Source organism: Dipteris shenzhenensis, chromosome 19 (assembly GCF_047967505.1).
Source record: "Dipteris shenzhenensis isolate YYH24624 ecotype China chromosome 19, Dip_SZ_1.0, whole genome shotgun sequence".
Lineage (NCBI taxonomy): Eukaryota > Viridiplantae > Streptophyta > Polypodiopsida > Gleicheniales > Dipteridaceae > Dipteris > Dipteris shenzhenensis.
In genome coordinates, this window is record NC_141614.1 from 6316695 (window position 1) to 6343050 (window position 26356).

The window sequence follows — 26356 nt, forward strand, 5'->3', positions numbered from 1 at the left end:
AAATAAATTGGTAAGTCCTTTGCAACAAATGGCAAAACAAAGCATGAATGCACAAATCTCTCTCATAGTATGCCAAAAGCACAATTGCATGAGATGAATATAGCATAGAACATGCCATCCACGCTCAAAGCAATAAAGGCACATGAAGAACAAAGCAACATGCATCAACCTACTTCAAGCAAAGAGAAGAAAGTCATCGAAAGAATGTATTACCTTTAGCCCATGGTTTGTAAACGTCACCACAAGCAAACCTTGGTTTCAAGGTATCAAACCTAACCACCTGAGAGTAGCTATGTAAGCACTCAAAGGAGGTATTGTTCATATCATACTACCACACTTGACCACCTTAAGTAGCAAGTATGCACTAAGGGGAGATGATGGACTTTTGTAAACTTACATTTGACCACCTTGTAGTAGCCAATGCATCATGGAACCAAGGGGAGGTGTTGAGAGATATGGTGTCATGTGCACATAATTAGAGGCAAAGGTATGACATAAGGTATGGTGTTATGAGAATTGAAGTAGCCACCCAAGAATGTGGACTGTGAGAAGATGTGGAGCAAGGACTACCACTAGGTGAGGTGTGGATTAGAGGATACCACATGGGTTGACTATTCTAAAGCTTCTCGATATAAGAATCCTCCCTTGTATTATTTGGCAAGTACACATTTGAAATACATTGACTGTTGCCTACTTTATTTGCCTCTCATGGAGTTTCTTCTATGGTTTGATCCCCCTTGATCATTGTTGCACTAGGAGAGGTCAATCCCACTTTCTTGACATGGTGATGATGCTTGTTGTACTACGAGAGCTTGATCTGACTTCCTTCACATGATGATGATGCTTGTTGCCAACAAAGGTAATATTCCAACTACAACCAAAAGAGGACGGCTTCCCAGTAAGTGTTCTTAGATCTTTATTGTATCTTGCTTAATCCATAGGAGGCTTGCATGTACTAAGAGACAAAACACATTTCTCTCATCCTCATCCATCTTGTGGCATATATCTAGGAAAGTATCTTTGTTAAAGTATATGGGTCACTAGATTGTTGATCATCCATGTACATTTCTCTCATCTTGTCCATCTTGTGGCATAGATCTAGATGAGTATCTTCTGTTGAAGTATATAGGTCATTGGACTGGTCATCATCCATGTACATTTCTCTCATCCTCATCCATCTTGTGGATGAGATCTAGGAAAGTATCTTGTGTTGAAGTATTTGGGTCATTGGACTGGCCATCGTCCTTGTACATATGGCATCACATATGTTCATATGTTGTATATATAGGTAGATGCATATAGACCCTAGAAGGGATCATAAGTACCTCTATGAATAATTCTTATGGGGCAACCCACCAATATATATATTGTAGCATGTTTAGTATGATAGAGACCATACATTTTGTATAGCCAGTTGTGTGTGTTCTCTCTTATCCTCTTTGTTATGTACTTTGAGTCGTGGACTATGTCCTCTTTCACATGGTAGATCGGTGCACTTAGGTCGTGCTTGGTAGAGGTAAGAGTTTTTGACTGTGTTGAGTATCAAATTTTTGAAATCTGTGAGCCACATTATGCAAGGGAGAGGGCTTTGTGTCAAAAAATGTGTCTCCATTCTACCATTGGCTTGAAATCTTAGGTGATGGTTGCTATGCAATTCTTGTTGGGTGTTTGGAGAGGGTTGCTGAGTGAGGGTATGCCCTTGGTCACTATTATTTCGAGTTTTGAAAGTAAGCGTATGCAAAAAGGCTTATTGTTTGCTTGCTAGGCTATTGAGGCATGCAAAGTTTGCAAGGCTTATAGTGTTGAGCCTTATTATTTTGAGCTCAATCACCTTAATTTCTTGAAGATGTGTAGAAAAGGACTATGACTACAATGAAGCCTCCAAACAAAGCAAAAAAGAGCTGGTATAGAAATTGAAGTGTTGTATGGAGCCATGCAAAGACAAACCAACAAGAGAAACCTTGCAAGGAAATAAGAGCTCAAACAAGTCAAACCAACAAATGGAAACTCTCAAGAAGAACATGACCCAGTAGAAGAAAAGAAGCTTGTAGCAGATTGAAGAATAGCTTGACCTGCTAAGTTGAAACAAAACCTTGGGAGAGGCTAAATAAAGAGCTAAAGACAAGCTCAAACATGCCAAATAGAGCTATAGAAAGCTCAATTAGGACAAAACAGAGCTATTAAAGGCTGTGTGAGTAGTGGAAAAGCTTGCACAAGTAAATGAACCTATGGTACAGGAGCTTAAATAGAAATCTATGTGGAAGGCAACACCAACTAATGACATATTTTAGCATCAAGCTTCTCTGGGCAAGACCTCCAATAGCAATGGCTATAGTAAAGAAAGAACCTAACTCCAAGGTGTTGAGAGATATGGTGCCATGAGCACATAGATTAAAGGGCTAAGGTATGGTATAGGAAAGAATTAAAGTAGCCACCCTAGGATGTGGACTACATGATGTGGAGATGTGGATTGAGGATATCCACAAGGAGAGATGTGGATGAGAGGATCCCACATGGTTTGACTATTCTAAAGGCTCTCTCTATATAAGAAGCCTATCATGTATTGTTGATCATATAGATTGAAATAGATTGAGTGTTTCCCATTTGGTTTCTCTCTCCTCATGTTTTTCATTATATGCTTTGAGCCTCCGTAGTCCTTACATCGATCTTATGTACACTAGGCTTAGTACGATCCGCACTTTGTCATGGTATCAGAGCCTAGGTCTAGTCTCCTAGATTAGTGGTAGGCTTGCATTAGGAGCACATGTTTTCTTTTAGATTAGTTTTAAGTTCTTCAAAGTCTTGAGAGATTTCTGTTGAAAGATTTGTCTTCTCATTAAAAAGAGATTTAGGTCCATTCTCTTTTGAGTGAAATTTCTGGTGAGAGAGTGGAGCTAGAGGTTTTTCTATAGGCCATGATCCAATAGATATGCAACTTCTTCTCACGAGATTCAAAGCTGGCATAAGAGTGCAAAGCGCAGTCTGAGGATCTCATTGTTCATAGAGAAAGTATCTTCTACGGATCACTACCAAGGCTCGAGGAGTTGGCTTTGAGTGGTCTCTTGGAAATTGAGTATGAACTTACGACAAGCTATAAAACTATGTGAGCCCTCGGCGAGCTACAAGTGCTTCACATTTTGTGGTAGTTTCTGATTTCTATGCAGAGACAACCCAGAGAGTTTAATCGGAGAGCAGGTTCCCTGGGTGGCTCCAACGCGCTGAAATGAGAAAGAGAGCTCCAACCTTCTCAAGCTGCTCCAAAGCCACCTCCGAAGGGAAGAACCGGCTTTGCAACGAGCTCCTACACACAAGCTTCTTCAACAAGCAGCGACGCCCGTGGCTCCCAGCCCCTCAACGAGCCTGCATGAATGCCACTCCAATGAGCTGACGCCTCCAACGCAACCCAAGCCTTCTACAAACAAAATAGCTCTAGCTCCAAGACGACCGACAGCCTACATACCAACGCCAGACGGCTCCTTCAAACGATGGATCTTCAACAATAGTGGTTGCAATGATTAAGACGAAGAAGATATATAGTTTGTGATGCTCAATCCACCAGTGACTCACGGTAGCTCCGCCTCGACCGACCAGCTCTGCAGCATCTTCATCGTCGCACGCCGTCATCGTCTCTGCAGCAGAGAAGCTTCAAAGCTTCCATTTCTTTGCTAAGGTTCTCTACAAATGCCACGTGGCAGATAAGGTAGGGTTTGTGTGGGGTTAAGTTAACCTTGGTTAAAGTTTATGGTTAGGTTTAGTTGGACCATGGTAAAGTTAATGTAACCTTGGGTTCACCTAGTTGGGTCAAAAGATTGCCACATCAGCATGCACAGTCAGCAGTGCCTCCTAAGCACAGAGTCCCCTACTAAGCACAGTATGGAATTTAGCATGTGAATCCCTGTGCCACATCATCAAGGCCCCCCCTCTTCTTCACGAAATCTTTGACAAGCCATAACTTCCAATCTAGGAAGAATTTGCACACGCTCCAAAAAGGAAAAATAACCAGTTTTTCGAGCTCTACATGCCTGTCAACTCAAATTTTCTGTATGCAATTAGACACTACCAGATTTGAAAGTATCATCAACTGGTAAGACCTTTGCAATGGCAATCCGCACCCCAACTGTTGAGAAGTTCACCGGGGAAGGATTTCACACATGGTCTACACAAATGAGATATCTCCTGATGCACCAAAAGCTTTGGAAGACTGTAAAAGAAGACATACCCACTGCACAAAATGATGCTTGGAAGGAAAAAGATGAAGCAACACTATCACTCATTGGATTGCACTTGGGTCCAAACATAATTCATCAAATAGACTCTAAGGATCATGCCAAGGATGCATGGGATGAGTTGAACACAGTGTTTGGTGCAAAAGCCAAAAACCAAGAAATCCATCTTAAGATTGAATTCTATGGTATGCACATGGGCTTCAATGAATCCATGGCACAATTTGTCAACAAAATCAAAAGCATTATGACCCAACTAGAGGGCATAAATGCAAAAGTAGGAGAGAAAGATGCACTTGCAATACTCCTTAAAAGCATGCCTGTAGAGTATAGTGCATTGACAACCACTTTGAAGAATTTGCCAAATCCAAAGTTTGAGGAATGTGTATCCTCTCTTCTTGAAAAAGAAAGAGAGTTGAAGGCATCGACATCGACATCAACATCTACATGCAATAGCTATAATGAAGAACAAGCACTATTCAGTAAAACATCAACAAAGCGCTACCATTGCGGAAGGATGGGTCACTATCAAAGTGACTGTAGACTGAAGAACAAACCAAAGTGTCACCATTGCAAGAAGTTGGGACACAAGGAAGAAGATTGCAGATTAAAGAACCAACAAGTCAACTACGTGGAGTCGTCATCAAGCCATGAGCCAAAAGGTGACATCAATGGAATGTATTGAGAAACAAAAACCCTTGCCAACCTTGCCTAGGTATATGTTGTAAATCAAACCTGACCACTTGAGAGTAGCTATGAAAGCACCCAGGGGAGGTATTGACATGTAAAAACCACACTTGACCACCTTAAGTAGCAATGTATGCACTAAGGGGAGGTGATGGAATGTAACTCACATCTGACCACCTTGCAGTAGCCAAAGGATCATGGCACCAAGGGGAGGTGTTGAGAGATATGGTGCCATGAGCACATAGATTAAAGGGCTAAGGTATGGTATAGGAAAGAATTAAAGTAGCCACCCTAGGATGTGGACTACATGATGTGGAGATGTGGATTGAGGATATCCACAAGGAGAGATGTGGATGAGAGGATCCCACATGGTTTGACTATTCTAAAGGCTCTCTCTATATAAGAAGCCTATCATGTATTGTTGATCATATAGATTGAAATAGATTGAGTGTTTCCCATTTGGTTTCTCTCTCCTCATGTTTTTCATTATATGCTTTGAGCCTCCGTAGTCCTTACATCGATCTTATGTACACTAGGCTTAGTACGATCCGCACTTTGTCACAAGGTTCATGAGAGCTAGAAGGATCTTCATTCAAGAACAAGAGACATATCGGACTCCTTGAATGAGCAACTCTAATACACCCAAGATGGGCTATATAACACCAATGCAAACCTAAGAAGGCTCAAATAGTTTGTGAATAGGTACCACATAAGAGGAGCCTTATAGAAGCTCAAGCCAACAAGAAAACACCATTGAACAATACAAGAGACAACAAAAGGCTACTTGGTTGACTGTGTAAAGAAGCTCCAGAGCATGTAATGGCCACCACAACCTATGAGCACAAGAGACGATAACAGGAAACCCGGTTGTAAAGAAGCGCTAGGGCATGTAGTGGACATGACCTATGAGCACAAGGAGAGGAAGCTCCATTGAAGATGCCCATGAATTGCTTGTCACTTGAAGGAAACCACAAGGAACACAAGAGCTACATGACTAGGAGGAATAGCTATGAACACTAGTAGAAGCTCATAGTCGTGCAAAAGGAGAGCCATGAATGAATAAAATTAGTTGCAAAGGGGCTACATGTACACAAGTACAAGCTTTGAAGGGGAAGAGAATTAGAGCATGGACCTTGGAGGAAATAAGTGAGTAGAAGAGAAGGGGTGAAGTAGGTAGGAGGAGGAAGTTCAATTTGCTTGGCAGTGCCCAAGAAGTAGAGAAAGGAGAAGGTGATGGTGCCAAACAAAAAAATGGTGGGGATCCCACTAAGGCCCTATCTTTTGGAATGTCATTATAAGTATAAGTGTAAAGTAGCTTGATAAATGCTTCCAATAACTTGTAAAAGGGAAAGATAGGTGTAAATTGGAAGGAAAGGGAAAGAGAAAAGGCAAGTGAAGGTGAAGGAATATGGGGAAAGGTAGATGACTCATGAGTGAAAGAGAGGAGAGAAAAGAGGTGTGTGCATGTGCACGTGCGCGCGCGCGTGTGTGTGTGTGTGTGTGTGTGTGTGTGTGTGTGTGTGTGTGGTGGATAGACCATTAAATAAAAGTGGGGATGTGGCTATTTTGGAATTAAATAAAAGTGGGGACGAGGCTATTTTGGCAAGAGTTAAATATATCACATGCTTTTAATAAAGGTGGTGTCATACAAGAGACAAAGAGAGCCTCCGATCTCTAGAGAGAAATACCCAACAAAAGACAAGAACATTTAGGATCTCCACAAGAGGACAAAAACTTGACCCTAATAACACATTAGGAGAACATTAGAAAGCCTTAAACAAACACTAAACCACAACTTAAACTAGTCAAATCAACCAAATGAACCGAAAGAAGTGGGATGGACCTGATTAGCAAAAATTGATCATGTCCATCCCTTAGACCCTTGCAGGGCCGAAAAGAATCCAAGGAAGGTTGACCTATTCACCTTTTCAAAATCATAATCTAAGTTTAAAACTTAGGGCACCCCTCTTCCAAGCTTTGACATATGTAAGTACTTGCCACTTATCCTCATGTAAGGTAGCCTACCTTAGTGCTAAGTAGTTGTGGTTAAGAGATTGTGGGTTCAATTTCCCATGGGTTCTAGTAGGGTGAAAATATTGCACAAGGGAACCTTGAACTTTAAAAGATTATAACTGCTCATGTGAAGTCTCCAAATCTCCAAAACTTCAAGGCCAAAAAGAGCCTTTCATCTAGCAAAACCTAAAATTGTCTCTTTCCAAATTGAAAGGGAGGTCTCCCACATCCATTCTCTTCTAAGAATTTTTTTTGGGGGTCACCAAAAGGTCGAAAATCTACTCATCTTTGTCATAAAAAGCATCAAATTATGGGGGAGCATAACTTTTTGCTCAGAAGTCCAAATCCAAATATTTCTAAACCATCTCCCTTGTGCATTTATCAATTGGCATTTTTGGGCAACTTGGTGGGTAGTGGGATCAGATAACCAACTAACAGTGTGCACAAGTGTGTGAGTCATCATCAAGATGATTTCTAGGTTTAGACAGCATGCTGGTGTGTCAGTTTGTAGAGGAAGATTGTATATTGAATCCATGAGACTATAGCTTGTTGGGGAGGCTTATAAGCAAGAGAGAGGGAATTGCTTGTCAGGGAGGGGAGAATTATTTGTAGGCAAAAGGGGTCAGCCGGTTGTAGCCACTATTCTGGTTGTCTATTGGCATTATGATGGCTAATTTTCATTTGCATTTTATGAAATTTGGGGGGGTTATTCAACCACCATGCTGATTGTTAACTACCATGCTAGTTGGAGTCATGATGAGCAATGTGTAGCAATAAAATTACCACCATATAATTTTTTTATCAAACCCCTTGTATGCATGTTTGCATCCACATTAGACTTCATACATGTTACTTACTACTCTATGGAATCTAAGAGGTATTTCTTGTTGTGTTTTGCCAAAATCAACAATCCAATATCTCCCTCATTTCTAACAACTTCTTTTTCCACTTTTTGCATTGACCCAACACAAGTGAGTGCATTTTTATTAGGCAAGAGTACAAATTAGTGAACATCTGCCAACTTTCTACCCTTAGTAATGTACATGTTACAGTATCAAGATATGGTTTTGTCTTCAAATCCACTTAATACTTCCTATACAACCTTTTTGGATGTTTCTTTTCAACAAAAAATCCAAAAAATGTACAAATTATTATCTTTAGGTTCAATGTTAACTAGACAAAAAACATTGTTCGCAAATGTAGCTCAAAGACAATAAATACTTGAAACAAGCATATAATGCTATATGAATAGCACATCTCTTGCAACAACGACATGGCCAAATCTCTATGAACCATGGTTCACAAAGATATGAGATTAATATTTGGCCATAGGGCCAAATATATATACACCTACATGCCTTGAAGGAAGATGACAAATTAAGATTTGGCCACATGGTGGAATCTCTCACTACAGTATGCCCAAGCGATAGGTTTGGCCACTTGGCCAAATCCTTCCACACCTATTCTTGGTCTTACGATGCCATGGCCTATGTAAATTTGGCCATGTCTACACCAAGTCATTATATGAGATTAAGATTTGAACACATGACCCAACCTCTCTATATCTTGCTGATTTGAATAAAGGAAAGAGATTAAGAGTTTACCACATTACCAAATCTCTTACTATAGTATGCCCTAGTGGTAGATTTGGCCGTTGAGCTAACTCATTACACATCTATGCGCAGTCTCTTATGAGGTATGGCCTATATCCATTTGCCCATAGGGACAATTACTTTTGACTATGGTGCTACATGAAATTTGGTAAGACATCAAGATTTGGCCAAGTGGCCCAATCACTCGAGACCTTGGTGCTTTGAAAAGTTCCAAGATGTCAAGATCTCACCACATGGCCAAATTTCTCACTACAGTATGACCCATTGGTGATTTGGATGCTTGGTCTCTTATGATGTATGTCCCATGTAGATTTGGCCATGGTATTGAAGAAAGGTATGAGATTGAGAATTATTGGTAGCATGGCCAAGTCTCATCACTCTATCGACCATGGTGCTATGACATGAAAATAGATATGACATCAAGATTTGGCCAAATCACGGCCAAATCTCAGCCAAATACCTCCATACCTTGTGCTTTGAAGAAATCAAAAGATCAAGGTTGGCCACATGGCCAAATCTCTCACCATAGTATGACCCAATGGTATTTGGCTACTTGGCCAAACCCTTCCACACCTATGCTTGGTATCTTATGATATATATCCTATGAAGATTTGGTGATGTTTGCACAATGATGTTGTGAACAAGGATATGAGATTAAGATTTGAATGCATGCTCCATTCTCTCTAGATCTTGGTGGTTTGAATGAAGTTAAGAGATCAAGATTTGAAGAATGTTTTCTGCCCTAAAAATTGACAAATCTTGTCAAAGTTTAACTACGCATACTCCTATTCAGAATTCTCAATGGCGCATTGTTGAATTAAAAGTTCAAGATTTCTTGCCCATAGGCCCTCAAAAGAATGAAAAGATGATGTTAAGGTTTTGGCATCTCTATCACATGCTTCAATAGCTTCGAATTTATGCCACCTTCATGCTCTGTTTCTTGTGGATCGGTCCTCTTGTAGAATGTAGTATGGTAACAAGATGGTTTGAAGAGCATCTAGCTGATCGATTCAAGATTGGATTTGTTATGTTGGATAAATCTTTGTGCACCTTAAAGGACGCTTTCCAACAAGTGGCACCAACCATTACATGCAATATCATAGTGAAATTGTAGAATATTGATGCTATTCCTGAAAGAGAATTAGAGAGAATTATTGATGCAATTTCAGAGGTAAACCTCATTTAAAGAAGCTATAATATAGTGGTGATCTACCTTGTATTTGGTTTCACGAGGAGGTGAGTGATGGGAAGGAGAGTATTTTTCTCAAGCTTTTATCTCGATGAAGTGTGTTTGCGATGCAAGGGGTAGCCCATCTATCCAGCTTTGAATTTGCCGCAAGTTGTATGTATTTGCCACCTCATGTGCCATATAGGTTGCTAAATCACACTCCATACCTCAATCAAGTTATGGAATGAATCCTGGGGTGTCAACTCAATATGTATTATGTTACTACCCTCGTCCAAAATCTAGGGTATGGGGGGACAAGGTGCACATAGAATATGCATGGATTTCCTTTAAAAATTTGAAATATGCAAAGGAAAAATATGAAAACTCATGTCCTCCCTCCCACAAAATATAAGGCATATACCGTGAAAAATATGCAAGATTTTAAGATTTGTACATATTTTTCATAATATGTGAGGCCCAAGGGGGTTTTCTTTTGGATGAGGGGAGGCGGAACAAAAAGTACACTAAAATATGAAAACCCATCTCCTTTCAAATTAATGTAACTCTTTCATGTGTTACCTAAATTTCAAGGTGTAAAGACATATTTGAAGCTCTTTTAGTATAGAACACAACGATGTTAATTTGACTAATTTCTACTCATGGTATATTTTTAAATTCATCTCATACTCAAGATTTTGATAGGGTTTCATTACTAAAGGGAGTTGGTCCCCCAGGGAATGAATGCAAGTGTGGTCACATAGCCCCATATCTCACCTAGGATACCATAGTGGACATTCGAGCTTAGAGAAGCTGCCATGTGTCACTCGTCTAATTTATTGGAATACCTTAAAGATAATGCACGAGAGGAACCAAAAGTAGGAACCCTTAGATTGAAACCACCCATATAGCTACGCATTATTTATATGAATAAAGAATTCTTACTAATACTTTATTCATACTCATACTTTAATTTTTAGTCATAAAAATAAAGAATAAAGGATTCGTACTAAAGGTGGGCATCCTTAGCTTACAACTTGTCGACCATCCCTTTAATCACATGAATAAAGTATTCATACTAATGCTTTGAATAACTTTTAGGCGTACAAATAAAATGGTGGATTTGCTTTAAAGAATAAAATTCACATATTCTTTTGTTTTTTGTTTTGGAAAAATGGACAAATTAATGTAACTTAACAAGTTTGCACATAATAAATGGTACTTTAAATGCGATTGAATGCAACTTGCAAGTTGCTTATTGCTAATGATCGTACTTGCCGTGTCTGTAGGATGTTCAAAGATGCAGTATGGATTTGGAAATCTGATCTTTCAATTTCCAATTAAATTCTCATAAAAGAGCAAAGTGCTCATCCCATTTTTGCTATTTGTTTAGTGTTTTAGCAGGTGGAGTTTTTAGCATTTAATCGAGCATTATAAAAGATACCAATCGATGAGGCATGGTGTTCTCATAAGCGATGAATTCCACTGACTCAATTGATTACTGTTAAAGATCTAATCCAACTCTTTCGCTCTCCAGTTTGTTGAGGGGGACGAGCATTTTCCGACCAAAATCTTCCAAGCGTCCGAGCGAAGGAAAAAAAAAGCTTTCAACTATGTAAAAATATGGCAAAAATGGATCGGAAGTAAACATAGTTTCACTTAGAAATATGCAAAGTATTGTAGCAATGCCTATTTTATACACGAATCTTTACGTGAATCTTTGGGAATGGTGAGAACAGAATGGGATGGCTTTTGAAGAAACCCACATGTAGAGTAGACTTCTCCATGAAAATTCCCTTATGATCCTTCTTAACAACTTTTACTTAATAGGGGGTGACATTGAAAAACCTCTCTCAACCTATCTTCATGAAAGGGCTTCTCCAAAGAAAACTCATTGAAGCAAGCCATCAAGATAGTTTCGCTAGCGAAACCCCTTTGAGTAGTCTTCCCTAGCGAAACTACCTTGGACAGTACTTTTAAAAGTGACATAACTTTCACATCCAATGTCCAAATATAGTCATTCAGCCACTCAAATTGATCGGAAAGCCCCATTTGAGCACATTGATGAGGTTATATTTTGAAAAATCTTGCATATATAGTATTAAATATTACATGTATTTTATGAAAGTGATATTTAAGCCCAAGTTAATACTTGTTTATAGTAATTTAAACTTCTTTAAAAACATGTCCATAAATATCTTGTTATTAATACTATAAAAACACTAGAAGATATTGCCATATGATATAAATGTGTTTAATAAGTAATTATTTATGTATAATATTATTACATTGAGAGTGATTATGAGGGATGTTTCTTTAAAAAATTATTTTTCAACACTTTTTTAAGGTAATAACAAGGGTACAAACGGATGTCTATGGATAAGAAGATTTATGTTATGTAAAAATGAATGAGTGACTAGTTTGTATAAAATAAAAGTAAAAATACCGTGTTTCCTAAAGAAATACTATTTTTTAAATCTCTTGAAAAACACGCTCAGATAAACCTGCTCATAGGTTTTTGCTCGTAAAATTGATGCATCCGTTTGTTGAGGAGAGCACTTAAGAGAGGAACAAGGCTTTGTCCTCACGTGTTTACCAACTTGTGTTATAGAATTCTTGCATGCTCCACCAAATTCTAACGACCATGAGAGAGGGTAGAGGCATTGTGAAGGGTGGATTTAGTGTGTAGAGAAGAGTCTGCGAGAGAAGGTGGAGTTGAGAGGTTGGCCAAGAATGCAAGGAAAGTTGGGGTGGGCGGATCGAGAGGCACGGCTGCCACTCCTTCCAAATACTGCACCACGCGGCTCATGCTCGGCCTCCTCCTCGCCTCCACCCCTATACACCACAACGCAACCAAGGTCGCCCTCCTCACCTGCTCCCAATCCACCAAATCCTCCCGCAGCACTCCTCCGATATCCTGCAGCATCAATATCCTCTCGTCCACTATCGCCGCATACTCCCCTCTCATCGCTCCCTCGAATGCCCTCCTCGGGAAGCAGCCCCCCTCCCCCCAGTTCCTCCTCCCGCTGATCAGCTCCAGCAACACCATCCCGTAGCTGTACACATCGATCTTGGTCGTTACCTCGCTCTCCCCTCCAGCCCAAAACTCCGGCGCCACATACCCTGGCGTTCCTTTCGCCAGTGTCAGCCCCCTGCTCGCTTCCCTCGACATCAGCTTGGCTAGCCCGAAATCTGCTATCTTTGGGAACAGCAAATCGTCCAGCAGAATATTTTGAGGCTTGATGTCACAGTGAATAATGCGATGTCTGCACTCTTCGTGCATGTAGCTGAGGCCTCGTGCTACGCCCAAAGCTATCTGGTAGCGTTGCTTCCACGTCAGAACTATCATCTCCCCTTCATGATGATCGGAGAAGAGACATTTATCCAGGGATCCATTGGGGACGTACTCGTAAACCAGAATCCTTTGAAAATTCTGAATACAGAAACCTAGCAGTCTAACCACGTGAACATGGTGAATGTTTCCGACAGTGGCGACTTCGTTCAAGAACTGCTTGTCGCTGTGCCTGGAGTTTCCGTCTAGCACTTTCACTGCGATCGTATCTCCGCTCGCAAGTGCGCCCTTGTACACTACACCAAAACCTCCTTCTCCCAGAATCGTCGTAAAAGATTGTGTGGCTGCCGCTAGTACAAAATAAGGGATTTCCGTCGGCCCCTCAAATAAGCTACCTATGTTGAAGTCAGCATGCCGCATAGCTCGTTCTACACGGAGACTGTCACCGGAAGAACTGAGTATGCTTCTCATGGACTTTCTTCTCCTGTGCCGGACGAAACACAGAAGAAACACGGCGATGGAGCCAAGTATTGCTGCAGAGGGCACTCCGAAAGCCAATGCTTTGTGCGCAGTGCTGCATAGGGTACCGACGCAAGATGATTCTGCGTACAGTAAAGAAGAAATCAGATGACAATTGATCTGTGGTACTGGAGTTGAGATAACTTGCCGATGAGAAAAATAATAGACATTGGATTCACTAGCTTAGTAGTTGTCCGGGCCGGGCTTCAAAGCAAAGCTTATTAATTTCACATCTACCGATGCTACAGAGAGCTGCACTGATCAGAGTTTACCTGTACAAGTGCTAGTGGATGATTTATTGCCGGGACAGACGCACAGAAAGTCATTTTGGTCGTCGTGGCCGCAAGAACCTTTCGATTCCTCACAGGCCCCGCACTGCAAGTGGTTCTGGAATTGCAGGCTCCAAGCAACGTAAACTTGTAAAGATGCAGTGGTATCGTCTGGAAGGTATGCTGCGTAGCTCTTGCACTTATTCGAGGTCAAAACCTGGCTCAAATTCAGCTCTTTCTGCAGTGTGTATTGCCTGCATGGTATAGCAACATCTGCAACGTCTGGACACTTCGCAGACAATTCAGTACAATAAAATAGCGCAGAGCCAACGGCGGGCTGCAAGTAAGGATCAACGGGATTCATGCAGTCGAAGAAGACGAAAGTATTTTCCAAGGAATAAGTGAGAGTCATGTTTGCGTCGGCGTAGGCCAAGCGGGTCTGAGAATCGAGGATGTCATGTGTGTGGATTAGGTCACAAGTGGAGGCCGTGGAGGAAAGGTTAACAAAGGCATAACTGGAACCACGAGGGTAGTCGATGCCTCGGACATCGTAAAGGACGGGAGGATCGAGAGGGAGGAGCCACTGAGGGGGGTCGGAGGAGGAGCAGGAGAGGTTGAAGCCAGGGAAGCCACAATGGGCGTTAGCGCCGAAGGGGTAGGAGATGGGGAGGTTGGAGCAGGAGGAGGGGCAAGGGGAGGCGAGGAGGAGGGACGGGGGCAGGAGGAGGAGGAGGAGGAGGAGGAGGGGGGTCATGGTGGAGGAGGAGGACGAGGAGGGCCGCTCAAACACTCACAAAGAAATCACAAGGGAGAACATTTTGGAGGTGTGATGCCCTCAGCCAGCCAGCCGTAACAGTCGTAAATGACAAACCCATCGTCCCGCCCCCTACGACACAACATCACAACCTTTACGACTTTTCTTCTCTTTGACTTAGTCTCCTGTTGTGATTTTTGGGCTCCTCTCACGCTAGGGCTATTGTCACCCGCCTCTCTCCCTACGGTGCACTCTTGCAACCATGTGCTTGGGCAAATTGACTCGTGTGGCCTTAGAAATTTTGCACAACAAGCCAATAGCAGAGGTAGGTGTATGTGATAGTTCTCTTAATACGAAAGGAGTGCATGCTAGAAAACAAGTTTAAGCTTGAGAGTGCAAAATAATGCAATATCTTAAACATGCCTTCTCTTGCAAAACTATTGATTCCATCAACTTGGAAAAGAGCATTAGAGAATTATAAATTGGCTTCTGTTTGCAAAACACAACCGTTCCATCTTGTAGCTTTCTTGTTGAGAAAGGTAATAGAAGGCTTTTGGCTCCAACTAGGTGACACCTTAAACAAGTAGTGTCTCCTTGAAGCAATATGTTTTCATGCGGCTTCACAAGTTGAGCACCAATCCCTTCTATTATGCCAACCACTTCAATGCATCTATACTAATTGTTCTCGTATTTCACTAGTCCTCTCTTAGCTTGATAAAACTAGTTTCCTCGACATCTAGGCTCAAAAAATAACTGTATGCTCACCAATGTGAAGGGCCAAGAGCATATGGCACCTCCCCTATTGTGTGAAAAACAATGGCAACAATGGCTGTCAGTCTCTAAATACTCTATGACAAAAATTTAATGATTTGCCAAGTTACAGAGATCCTTGGACACCAATAGAATTGCCACAATTAAATGCCGAGCCTATGATGCCTAGGATGTAGGACCGAAGGTTGAAATGGACGATGTTGAGGGTGGTTTGAGCCAATTGTTCATCCCTCAAAATCCACATGATGCCCTATTTTGACAAGCCCAAGAGGCCCTGCCCCCATTCCATGGTTCCTTTGTGGGTCCTCCAAGCATGTAGTTGCACTCTTAGTGCCCATTTCACCACAACGACATCCCTTTTGGCACCTTCTTCATTGTTCGGTTCCTCCTAAGGAAGATTCACATCTTCTGATGCAACATGTACTTTTTAAAAATCTCCCTTGCAATTTCACCACCCCACGTCCGTCCACCCACCTCCCTTCACAACACACATTATCCACATGCATTTTCAATCATTTTTCTCCACTCCCTACCTTGCAGTTCCACTGTTTCTTCATGCCTGTCACCTCTTTCATTTATTTCGTTCTTTTCCACTTTTCTTAAACCATCCAAAACAACACACGAATAGGCCACATATCACTATTAAAGGGTCCTCTTTGTCTAGGCTCCTGTTCCTAGTTCACATGAACTATGTCATTTTGACAAAACCCCTTTTTCCATGGCTCCTATCCAATCACATTAATACAAGGGCTCTTCAATCTTGTACAATTCATTGACTTTCTACCTAAAATGTAGATTTTCATAAAACTAAGTTCTTTTTTTGTTGCAAGGAAATGGGAAAACACATCAAATTTCAAGACTGTAGCTTAAACAATGCTAAATGGTTTGAGACTGTAGCTCCCAATTTCACCACCCCACCTCCCTCCACCCACCCCCCTTCACAATACACATTTTCAACACGCGTTTTCAATCATTTTTCTCCACTCTTGCCCTACCACTCCCCATTTTCTTCATGCCCCTCACCTCTTTCATTCGCTTCATTTTTTCCCACTTTTCTTAGACCTCACTAAGCTTGGGATTTGGATCTTTAAAAAAGGTCTTCACTTTAGATAAAGGTATCTTGGTTCGAGTGTGCAACTAGGTGGTCTATGCATAAAACATAGATTTTGGAGTAAAAGGTAGAGGACATCATGGTTTTTAAATGAGTAGTCTTGAGCTTGGTTGCAAAATTACAATGTCCATACGCTTTATGCATGAATGTGGGACTACAATCTGTGTTCCCTATGAAGGATAAAGCTTCTTGTTAATGAAGATTCTTATAAAGGGTATCAATATTGATCTTTTAGGAAATTATAGAAGGCAAGTCTCTACCCTTTGATGAATACATGATTTCATATTTGATGAGTTCAGCATAAAGATCCTCTCTTGCTCTTACAATTCAAGATTTCTTTTCTCCTTATGCTATTTATTTTTCCCTTTGCAAAACGAAACAAAAAACTTTCCATGAGAAGGCACTTTCTAAGGCTCCTTAAATTGGAAAGTTTTTCCAATGTCATAGTGATGAAGACAGAAAGCATGGGTGAGGGCAAAGGAAATAGGAAAAGGCAAAGATATTGAAGCCGTTATAGGCAAAGTAGCCAGCTAGAATAGCACAGACCCCGAGGTGATGGTGGACTATTAGGTGACGTAGTGCACAGGAGGAGTTGGGATGTACCCACATGATGGAGGTTAGTGTGGACGTTAGGATAAGGATGGCCAAGGACGTTAGGATAAGGATGGCCAAGGAAATCCTAGCGAGAGTGTAAGTGGGTGAGAGAATCCAAGTGTACATCATAGCCCTCTTTCGTTGCACGAGTGGTTATTAGTGGGTCGCATAGAGTAAAGGTAAACAACTAGATGGAAGCCCATGTAAAGATTGTCAATTTGGCCCTATGTGTGTGTGTAGTTAGGTGATTTAAGGGCACGAACTCTCTAGTTTCTCAAAGGCAAAGCCTTGAGTTGTAATTTTGATCCCCTTTGAGGGAAATATCATAGAAGGATCTTGAAAGGTAGCCGAGTGTGTAACTTAGTTTTGTTAGTTAATGCAAGTAGAATAGGAAACTTCCACCACCTGAACAATGCAAGTCAACCTCCCACTCTCTTTCCTCTTTTTTTACTCTCTCATTTGGTTCTCCTCTACCTTAACAATTGCGATGCCCATCCATGAAGCTAGAATGCAGGAGACAAAGTGATGTGAATCCTTGATTAACATTTGGCGACCCTTCTTGGGATGGGTAGGCTGATGCTTTTTTTTGGAAGAGAGATCATTTGAGAGGGCATGTCCAGAGTATATACAGAGATAAATTTGGGAGAGTTGACTAGGTATAAGGAATGGAAAAGGTACGAGTAGAGAGATAGGATTTGAGGAAGGGTTGCAGCTCGACCCAGCTAGTGGAAAAGGAGCCTAAATTAGCTCTAGGAGCAAAGCCAAATGATGATCCACTCATGCAAAGAAGAGGTGCAGAGTCTTTAAGAAGATGAAGGAGGGATCAATTTGGCCTCATTCTCATCACGCACATGAGGAAAAGCCATGGAGGACCCGAAATCAACTAAGGGAATGCTGCAAAGATGAAGCTATTCTAGGGCAGGTCGAAGTCGAGTACATCTTGTTGACGAAGAGAGCCCCTTGTTATCCTACTCTATCTGAAGTTCTACAACTCACGAGCCTTTTGCTCCCTCAGCTACCGGCTTCTCTGCAGCACCCAAGGCTTCAAAGCCTTCCTTGCGACGATTAATGAAGGCTCTTCAAAGATGCCTTAATTGCATTACGAGGAGTATGTTCCGCTCAACTATGATGTACAAAGTCTATACTTGTTGTCGTAGAGTATATGGCCTAGTCGATGGATCTACACCTAGACCATTGGACGATCCAGCCATCACTAGCTCTACTTCACCTATTGTCATAGCACCAGTAGTAGGATCTACAGCGGGATCTCTAGAGAGCTACACAAACAATTTCTGCACCTACAACAGATCCTACCATTGCTCAAGCATAGGCAGAATGGGATAAGAAAGATAAGTATGCATATCACCTGATCAAGAAGAATGTGAAGATGTCATGCTAGGACATCTCAACACAATCAAGACATCAAAAGAAGCATGGGATATGTTTGGAACTCTCTACGAGTCCAAGAACACATCCAAGATTCACACCGAGAAACCAAATCAGCCAGTTTTTCTGCAATAGCAGCGAAACCGATCAGGCTTATGCACTTTGGATCAAAGACTACAACAATCAACTCGCAATAGCAGGAAAGACTATGAATCCAACAAAAATGGTTCAAGTCACCCTGAATGGGAGAGGGATACGAGAATCTAGTCCAGAGTATTGCCATCCAATAGCAAATTCTGACACTGGAAGAACTTCAGTCAGTCTTACTTGGTGAAGAACTCAGGACTCAAGCCATTCATGCATGCAAAGGTCATTCTAATGATTAGGCATTCATGGCTTCAGACAGAAGCAGAGGCAGAGGCAGAGGTAGATCATTCTAGAGAAGTGGTCATCATCAACAAGGTCAGCATTGGCATCAGCATCATCCTGAGCAACATTAGAATCATCAAAGAGGAAATTATTCCAACCGAGGAAGATTCCAAGGACGAGGGAATGCATCCACCAACGTGTCAAACATACAATGCAACTACTATCATAAGTTTGGACACTATGAAAGAGATTGCCGCAAGAAGCAGTACGACCAAGGCAGTCAATCTAGCAACAATCGAGGGAATTTTTACGGAAGAGGAAATCATCGTGGTGGACATTCTAGTCAGTCATTTTACAAATGAACATGGAAATATGTTTCTTGCAAATGAGGAAATGCAAAAGACTGATACAGTGTACCTAGACACTGATTGCAATCCAAAAGAGGATTTCAACTACTATCAAGTCGATTGAGCAGATCAAGATCCTTGGTATATCGATAGCGGTGCATCATCTCACATGACAAATCATCAAGAATCATTCATAGAGTTGAAACCATTATCTACACAGCTAAATAAGACACCGAATCCAATTCAAGGAATAGGCATTATCCCTATGAACAGTTTCAATGGTATGAAAGAATTGGTGAAAGATGTACTCTATGTTCCAAAGCTCAGCAAGAACCTCTTGTCAGTAGGTCAGATGACGTAACACAACTATCGAGTCATCTTTGACAGAGATGAATGCACTATTAGAGACAAATCCAAAATACTTTACCTAGTAGGAAAAGGTTTCAAGGAAGGATGCTTGTACAAAATGCTAGGTATAGTACCAGATATGCATGCCATGCCATCTCAACCACAACAGATGCCACTATCTGCAAAATGGCACAAGAGATATGGTCATGTTAATTGCAAGAGCTTGGTAGATCGTAGGAATCAAAATATGGCAATTGGGATTCCTAAGCTACAGTTTCTTGGAAAAGTTTGCGAAGCATGCTACTTCGGCAAACAAAAGCGAACCAACTTTGGTAGAAGTACCTCTCGTGCATGAGGTATTCTTGATTTGATACATACAGATGTATGGGATTATGCCAAGACCTGCATCATCATTGGTTTAATTTACTACTTGACTTTCATTGATGACTACAATAGATATTGTTGGGTCGACTTTCTAAAAGAGAAATTTGAAGTGTTTTCTAGATTTCAAGAATTCAAAGCCATGATAGAAAACCAAACATGTCATGAGATCAGATAGAGGAGGTGGATACATGTCTTCAGCATTCATGAACTTTTGCAAAAGTCACGGCATTCGAAGACAATTCACTTGTGTAGATACTCCTCAGTAGAATGCAAGAGCTAAAATGAAGAATGGTACTTTAGCAAACAGTGCTAGAGCAATGCTTAGTGAGAAGCATCTTCCAAATCAATATTGGGGAGAAGCAATAGCAACTGTTTGCTTAATCGACTTCCTACCAAACCAATTCAGGGTATGACACCTTATGAAGCATTCACTGGACATAAGCCACACATTGGGCATCCCCGCATATTTGGTTGCATAGTATATGCCCACATACATGATGATCATTGCACGAAATTGGATGTGAAGTCATGAAAATGCATCATGGTTGGCTATAGTGAAGAAAGCAAAGCATACAAGTTATATGATCAAATCACCCACAAGGTCATTATCTCCAGAGATGTAATCTTTGATGAGGAATTAGAATGGGAAACCTCAAACACATAGGAGATAGACGTACCGATTTCACAGTCATCTAAAGAAAAGATTGATGAAGAAGAGCAAGAATTGCTAGAAACACCCCAAGCAGAGCCATAGCAGCTCAGACGGTCTACTAGGGAAAGCAGGATGGAAGTATTCAAAGATACAAAGCCAGACTAGTTGCAAAAGGATTTGCACAGCAATATGGTCAAGACTATGATGAGATTGATGCTCTAGTAGCAAAGATGGATTCCTAACAAGGCCTATGGAGGGTCCCATCACCCCCATATGGGAACAAAAAGGTACATCTCCCTAGGCCCTTGGCCCTTGTTCTCCTGTCCTGGTTCAACATAACCAGCTGGTTGTTGCATGTAGACTTCCTCGTCTAGATAACCATTGAGAAATGCATTCTTGACATCGAGCTGATACACATTCCATTTACTGAGTGTCGCCAGTGATATCAAGAACCGTATGGAATCCATCTTTGCTACTGGAGCATAAGTCTCATCATAATGTTGGCCATATTGTTGTGCAAATCCTTTTGCAACTAATCTGGCTTTGTATCTCTGAATACTGCCATCTGGATTGTACTTCACTTTGTATACCCATTTGTTGGCTATGGCCTTCTTTCCTGGTGGAAGGTCGCATAATTCCCAAGTGTTATTTTTATACAAAGCATCCATCTCTTCATTCATAGCAGTTTGCCATTCTGGCTTATCTACTGCGTCTTCGAAGTACACTGGCTCTTCTGTAGCCATGATGGTAGTCATAAGAGCATAGTTGGTGGTTTCCACCTGAATTGCTTTGCCTTTCTGAGCATATGTCAATCTGGCTGGTGGTCTGCTTTCCCTAGTAGACCATCTGAGCTGCTGTGACGCTGATTGGGGTGTTGCTGGCAATTCTTGCTCTTCTTCATCAACCTGTTCTGTAGATGATTGTGAAGTCGATGCTTCTATCTCCTATGTAGGTGAGGTTTTCCATTCTGATTCCTCATCGAAGATTACATCTCTGGAGATAATGACTTTGCGGTTGATGGGATCATACAATTTGTATGCTTTACTTTCTTCACTGTAGCCAACCATGATGCATTTGCGTGACTTTGCATCCAATTTCCTGCGATGATCATCATGTATGTGGGCATATGCTATGCAACCAAATATGCGGAGATGCCCAATGTGTGGCTTGTGTCCAGTGAATGCTTCATAAGGAGTCATACCTTGTATCGGTTCGGTAGGAAGCCGATTAAGCAAGTAGTTAGCTGTAGCTATTGCTTCTGCCCAATACTGATTCGGAAGATGCTTTTCACTAAGCATTGCTCTAGCACTGTCTGCTAAAGTCCCATTCTTCCTTTCAGCTATTGCATTTTGCTGAGGAGTATCTGCACATGTGAATTGTCTTCGAATGCCGTGAGTTTTGCAAAAGTTCATGAAGGTTGAAGACATGTATTCACCTCCTCTGTCTGATCTCATGACCTTGATTTTTCTGCCTGTCTGGTTTTCTACCATGGCTTTAAATTCTTGAAATCTGGCAAACACTTCAGATTTCTCTTTCAGAAAGTAGACCCAACAATATCTACTGTAGTCGTCGATGAAGGTCAAGTAATAAAGTGAACCATTGATGCTGCGGGTCTGGGCATAACCCCATACATCTGTATGAATTAAATCAAGAATACCTCGTGCACGAGAGGTACTTCTGACAAAGTTGGTTCGCTTTTGTTTGCCGAAGCAGCATGCTTCACAAACCTTTCCAAGAAACTGTAGCTTCGGAATCCCAATTGCCATATTTTGATTCCTTAGATCTAACAAGTACTTGAAGTTGACATGACCATATCTCTTATGCCATTTTGCAGATAGTGGCATCTGTTGCATTTGAGCTGACATGGCATGTTTATCTGGTACTGTAGCTAGCATCCTATATAAGCGTCCTTCCTTGACACCTTTTGCTACTAGCTGACCTCTTTTGGATTTGTCTCTGATAGAGCATTCATCACCGTCGAAGATGACTTTGTAGTTGTGTTCCGTCATTTGACCTACTGACAAAAGGTTCTTGCTGAGCTTCGGAACATAGAGCACATCTTTGACTAATCCTTTTGTACCAGTGAAATTGTTCATAGGGATAACACGTGTCCCTTGAACCGGATTCGGTGTATTGTCTGCTGTATAGATGACATTCTTTTGACCTTCTAATGGCTTCATTTCTATGAACCATTCCTGATGATTTGTCATATGAGATGATGCACCGCTGTCTATGTACCAAGGATCCTGTTCCACTTGGTCGACTTGATAGCTGAAATCTTCTTTGGGATTGAAATCAGTGTCTAGGTGCATTGTATCAGTCTGATGCAATTCCTCACTTGCAAGAAACATATTGCCATGTTCATTTGCAAAATGACTGTGACTAGAATGTCCACCACGATGATTTCCTCTTCCTCGGGAATTCCCTCGATTACTGCTGGATTGATCGCCTTGGTCATACTGCTTCTTGCGGCAATCTCTTTCATAGTGTCCAAACTTGTGACAATAGTTGCATTGAATGTTTGACACATTGGTGGATGCATTCCCTCGTCCTTGGAATCTTCCTCGGTTGGAATGATTTCCTCTTTGCTGATTTTGATGTTGCTGAGGATGCTGCTGATGCTGATGCTGATTCTGACTTTGATTTTGACCACTTTTCTGATATGATCTACCTCTGTTTCTGCCTTTGCCTCTGCTTCTGTCTGAAGCGGTGAATGCCTGATCATTAGAATGACCTTTACGTGCTTGAATGGCCTGAGTCCTGAGTTCTTCACCAAGTAGAACTGACTGAAGTTCTTCCAGTGTTGGAATTTGCCGTTGGATGGCAATACTCTGGACCAGATTCTCATATCCTTCTCCTAGTCCATTCAGGATTACTTGAACCATTTCTGTGGGATTCATAGTCTCTCCTGCTGCTGCAAGTTGATTGTTGTAGTCTTTGATGCGGAGTACATAAGCATGACCGGTTTCATTGCTATTGCGGAAACTCTGGTTGATCTGGTTTCTCAAGGTGAGAATCCTGGATGTGTTCTTGGACTCGTAGAGAGCTGCGAACATATCCCATGCTTCTTTTGATGTCTTGACTGTGTTGAGCTGTCCTAGCATGACATCTTGCACATTCTGCTTGATCAGGTGATAGGCATACTTGTCTTTCTTATCCCATTCTGCTTGAGCTCGGGCAATGGCAGGATCTGCTACTGGTGCGGAAACTGTTTGTGTAGATGTAGATCCCGATGTAGATCCCGTTGCTGGTGCTGTGACAATAGATGGAGTAGAGCTACTGGTGGCTGGATCGGCCAATGGTCTAGGTATGGATCCATCAACATACTCCCATTTGTCCTGAAGCACAAGAATGGTCTCCATTCGGTATTTCCATGTACCGTAATTGGAGTTGTCTAACTTAGCAGATGCCTCCAGATTGAGGTTGCTAGTCGACATGGTGCAAACAATGTACTCAAAAGTGTCCTGAAAAAACTCTGTATGAATCAATTGCAAATACACTGAAGATGCCAAGTGAAATCTCTGTACCGTCGGTGAAGATAGAACTGCAGTAAATAAGATCTGACCTGTGTTACAAGGCTTGTGGCAATGATGCCGGGAATAGCCAAGAGGCTTTACAAGGCTGAAAAAAAATGATGTGCACGATGCCGTGAGATAGCCAAATAGGCTTTACAATGGTGGCATGTGTGTGTGAAATCAAGTGCTATCTGCCCACTGAATCAATCTGCAATGCCTCTGAACTCTGAAGTCTGCTCACTGAACTGATGAACGTAAGATTTCAGGTAATGTAATGATGTGAAATCGGATGTGAGCGTATGGACTGACTCCGAGTAGGTACTAGTCGGGAATTTCGGGCATGGCTTAGATTGGCAACTTGGGGAATTCAAAGTGTCCCCTCTATGGCGATCTAGTCTACTCTGATCTAGATCTAAACCAACCGTCGATCGATGAAAGAGCAGCAAATAATTCCTTTTCTTTTGTTCTTTTTAAGTGCTGGGTCAGATGCGCCGATGTAGAGGCAAATGTGCATGAAGGAAGTGGTTTTGTCGGCGAGGCTCAAATGTGAGTGTAACTTGCGCCGAAATGTGCGCATGATGTAACGAGCGCGTAGAGCACGAAAAATCGAGCGACTTTTCTTTTTGGAGCACCCTCAAATTCTTCCTGGATCAAGAGATATGACTTGATCTAGGTGGAGGGGCAAAAGGAGTGCAAATGGTGCTCAATGATGATGTGTCACTGTGAGTCACATGCAGTGATGATGTGGCACTGTGCTTAGCAAGAGGTGTGCCAGTGAAGCTCTGTGCTGAGGTGGCAGTGCTGAGGTGTCACTGATGACATGGCAATGATGACGTGGCAATGATGATGTGGCACAGATGACGTGGCACAAGTGACGTGGCAGATGACATGGCAGATGACGTGGCTAGATGACGTGGCAGATGACGTGGCCTGATGACGTGTCACTGATGACATGGCAGGTGACGTGGCTGATGACATGTCACTGATGACATGGCAGGTGACGTGGCTTGATGACGTGTCACTGATGATGTGGTAGGTGACGTGGCTGATGACGTGTAACTGATGACGTGGCAGGTGACGTGGCTGATGATGTGTCACTGATGACGTGGCAGGTGACGTGGCTGATGACGTGTCACTGATGACATGGCAAATGATGTGTCACTGATGACGTGGCAGGTGACGTGGCAGTCGGTGCTGACGTGGCAGTCGGTGATGATGTGGCCTACTTACGTGGCGCTGCTGACGTGGCAGATAGGATTGGCTGATGACGTGGCAGATGATAAGACACGTGGCAGATAAGATGACGTGGCAGATAGGATTAGCTGACGTGGCGCACGGGCCACGTGTCACGCTGTGGGAAGCCGGAATCTAGAAAGATTCGGACGGAATCTTCTAGATTCCGTCGTCTTCTCCGTCGATGGAGCTTTGCTGTCGGTTGTTCGGTGTCGCACGCTGTTGTGTGTGTGGGCGAGCCGTTGTAGGAGGCGGGCGTGGAAGGAGCCTTTCTCCTCTTGCCTCGTCTCCAAGCCCTTCGCCACCTCCAACTCCTTCAGCTGCACTCCCGTTGTCGTGAAGCTTCGTTGCTTCTCAAGCTGCTGCTCGTTGGTCGGTCGATTGGAGGCGCCTTATAGAAGACTATGGGCTGTTGTTCGTTGTTGATGGAGCGCAGGCCAGCGATGGATCTTGGAGCTTTGCTATCGCTGACGACCAAGTGGAGCTCGAAACACTACTGAACAAGTCGCCAAACCATGAAGAACCCGGACCAAAATGAGACCAAGGAAGGGCTCGAAAAATGCCCACAAAACAGGTCGCCCAGGTGTTGGAAGAGGTCGCCCAGCAAGCCAGCACGAAGGGGAAGCAAGGCGAACAGTCGCGAAACGACGTGCAAATGGGGTGAAAATCGTACGCAGGTCGAGCGCACACCAGTCCGTCGATCTGGGCATTCGGCCCCTAGTCGAGCTCGTCCCTTGAGGAGAAGGAGTTGGTTGAAGAGAGCCACTGTTGGGCTACAACCGCTTGAGCTAAGAGTTTGGAGACGAGGGCGCTGTAGTCGAAGATGGCATCACGGCCGTTGCAGGCTTTGTAGAAGACTATGGCTTTAGCCTTAGTTGGAGCTATGGATGGCGGCCGTATAGAGCTCTCATTGCCATCGCCAAGCCAGCAGAGGCGGCTGCAGTCAACTGCCTCTATGGAGGCGTGCGTTGATAGAGAATTGGCCGTTGTAGCATGAAGAAGAACTCTCTCTCTCTCTCTCCAAAAAACAGATCTCGCAAGATCTCGCAAGGTGCTGAATATCTCAGAATCACTCAAAAGATATGAACTCTCAAGACTCACAACAACTGAA

General features: G+C 42.3%; 1 protein-coding gene across 1 annotated transcript; it reads right to left on the bottom strand.

Annotated features, from left to right (window-relative positions):
* Positions 1-12199: 12199 nt before the first annotated feature.
* Positions 12200-14563, bottom strand: LOC147889987 (putative receptor-like protein kinase At5g20050). Its single transcript, XM_087390545.1, has 2 exons — positions 13785-14563; positions 12200-13595 (listed from the first exon to the last, which is right to left on the bottom strand). The coding sequence occupies exons 1-2, from the start codon at positions 14533-14535 to the stop codon at positions 12337-12339; spliced, it is 2010 nt and encodes a 669-aa protein (XP_087246671.1). The 5' UTR covers positions 14536-14563; the 3' UTR covers positions 12200-12336.
* Positions 14564-26356: the final 11793 nt, after the last annotated feature.

Bases quoted from the DNA above. Each gene is read 5' to 3' on its own strand.
- LOC147889987 (XM_087390545.1), bottom strand. From the start codon at position 14,535: ATGACCCCCCTCCTCCTCCTCCTCCTCCTCCTCCTGCCCCCGTCCCTC. The intron at 13,596-13,784 runs GTAAACTCTGAT...TACTGTACGCAG, and splicing joins ATCCACTAGCACTTGTACAG to AATCATCTTGCGTCGGTACC.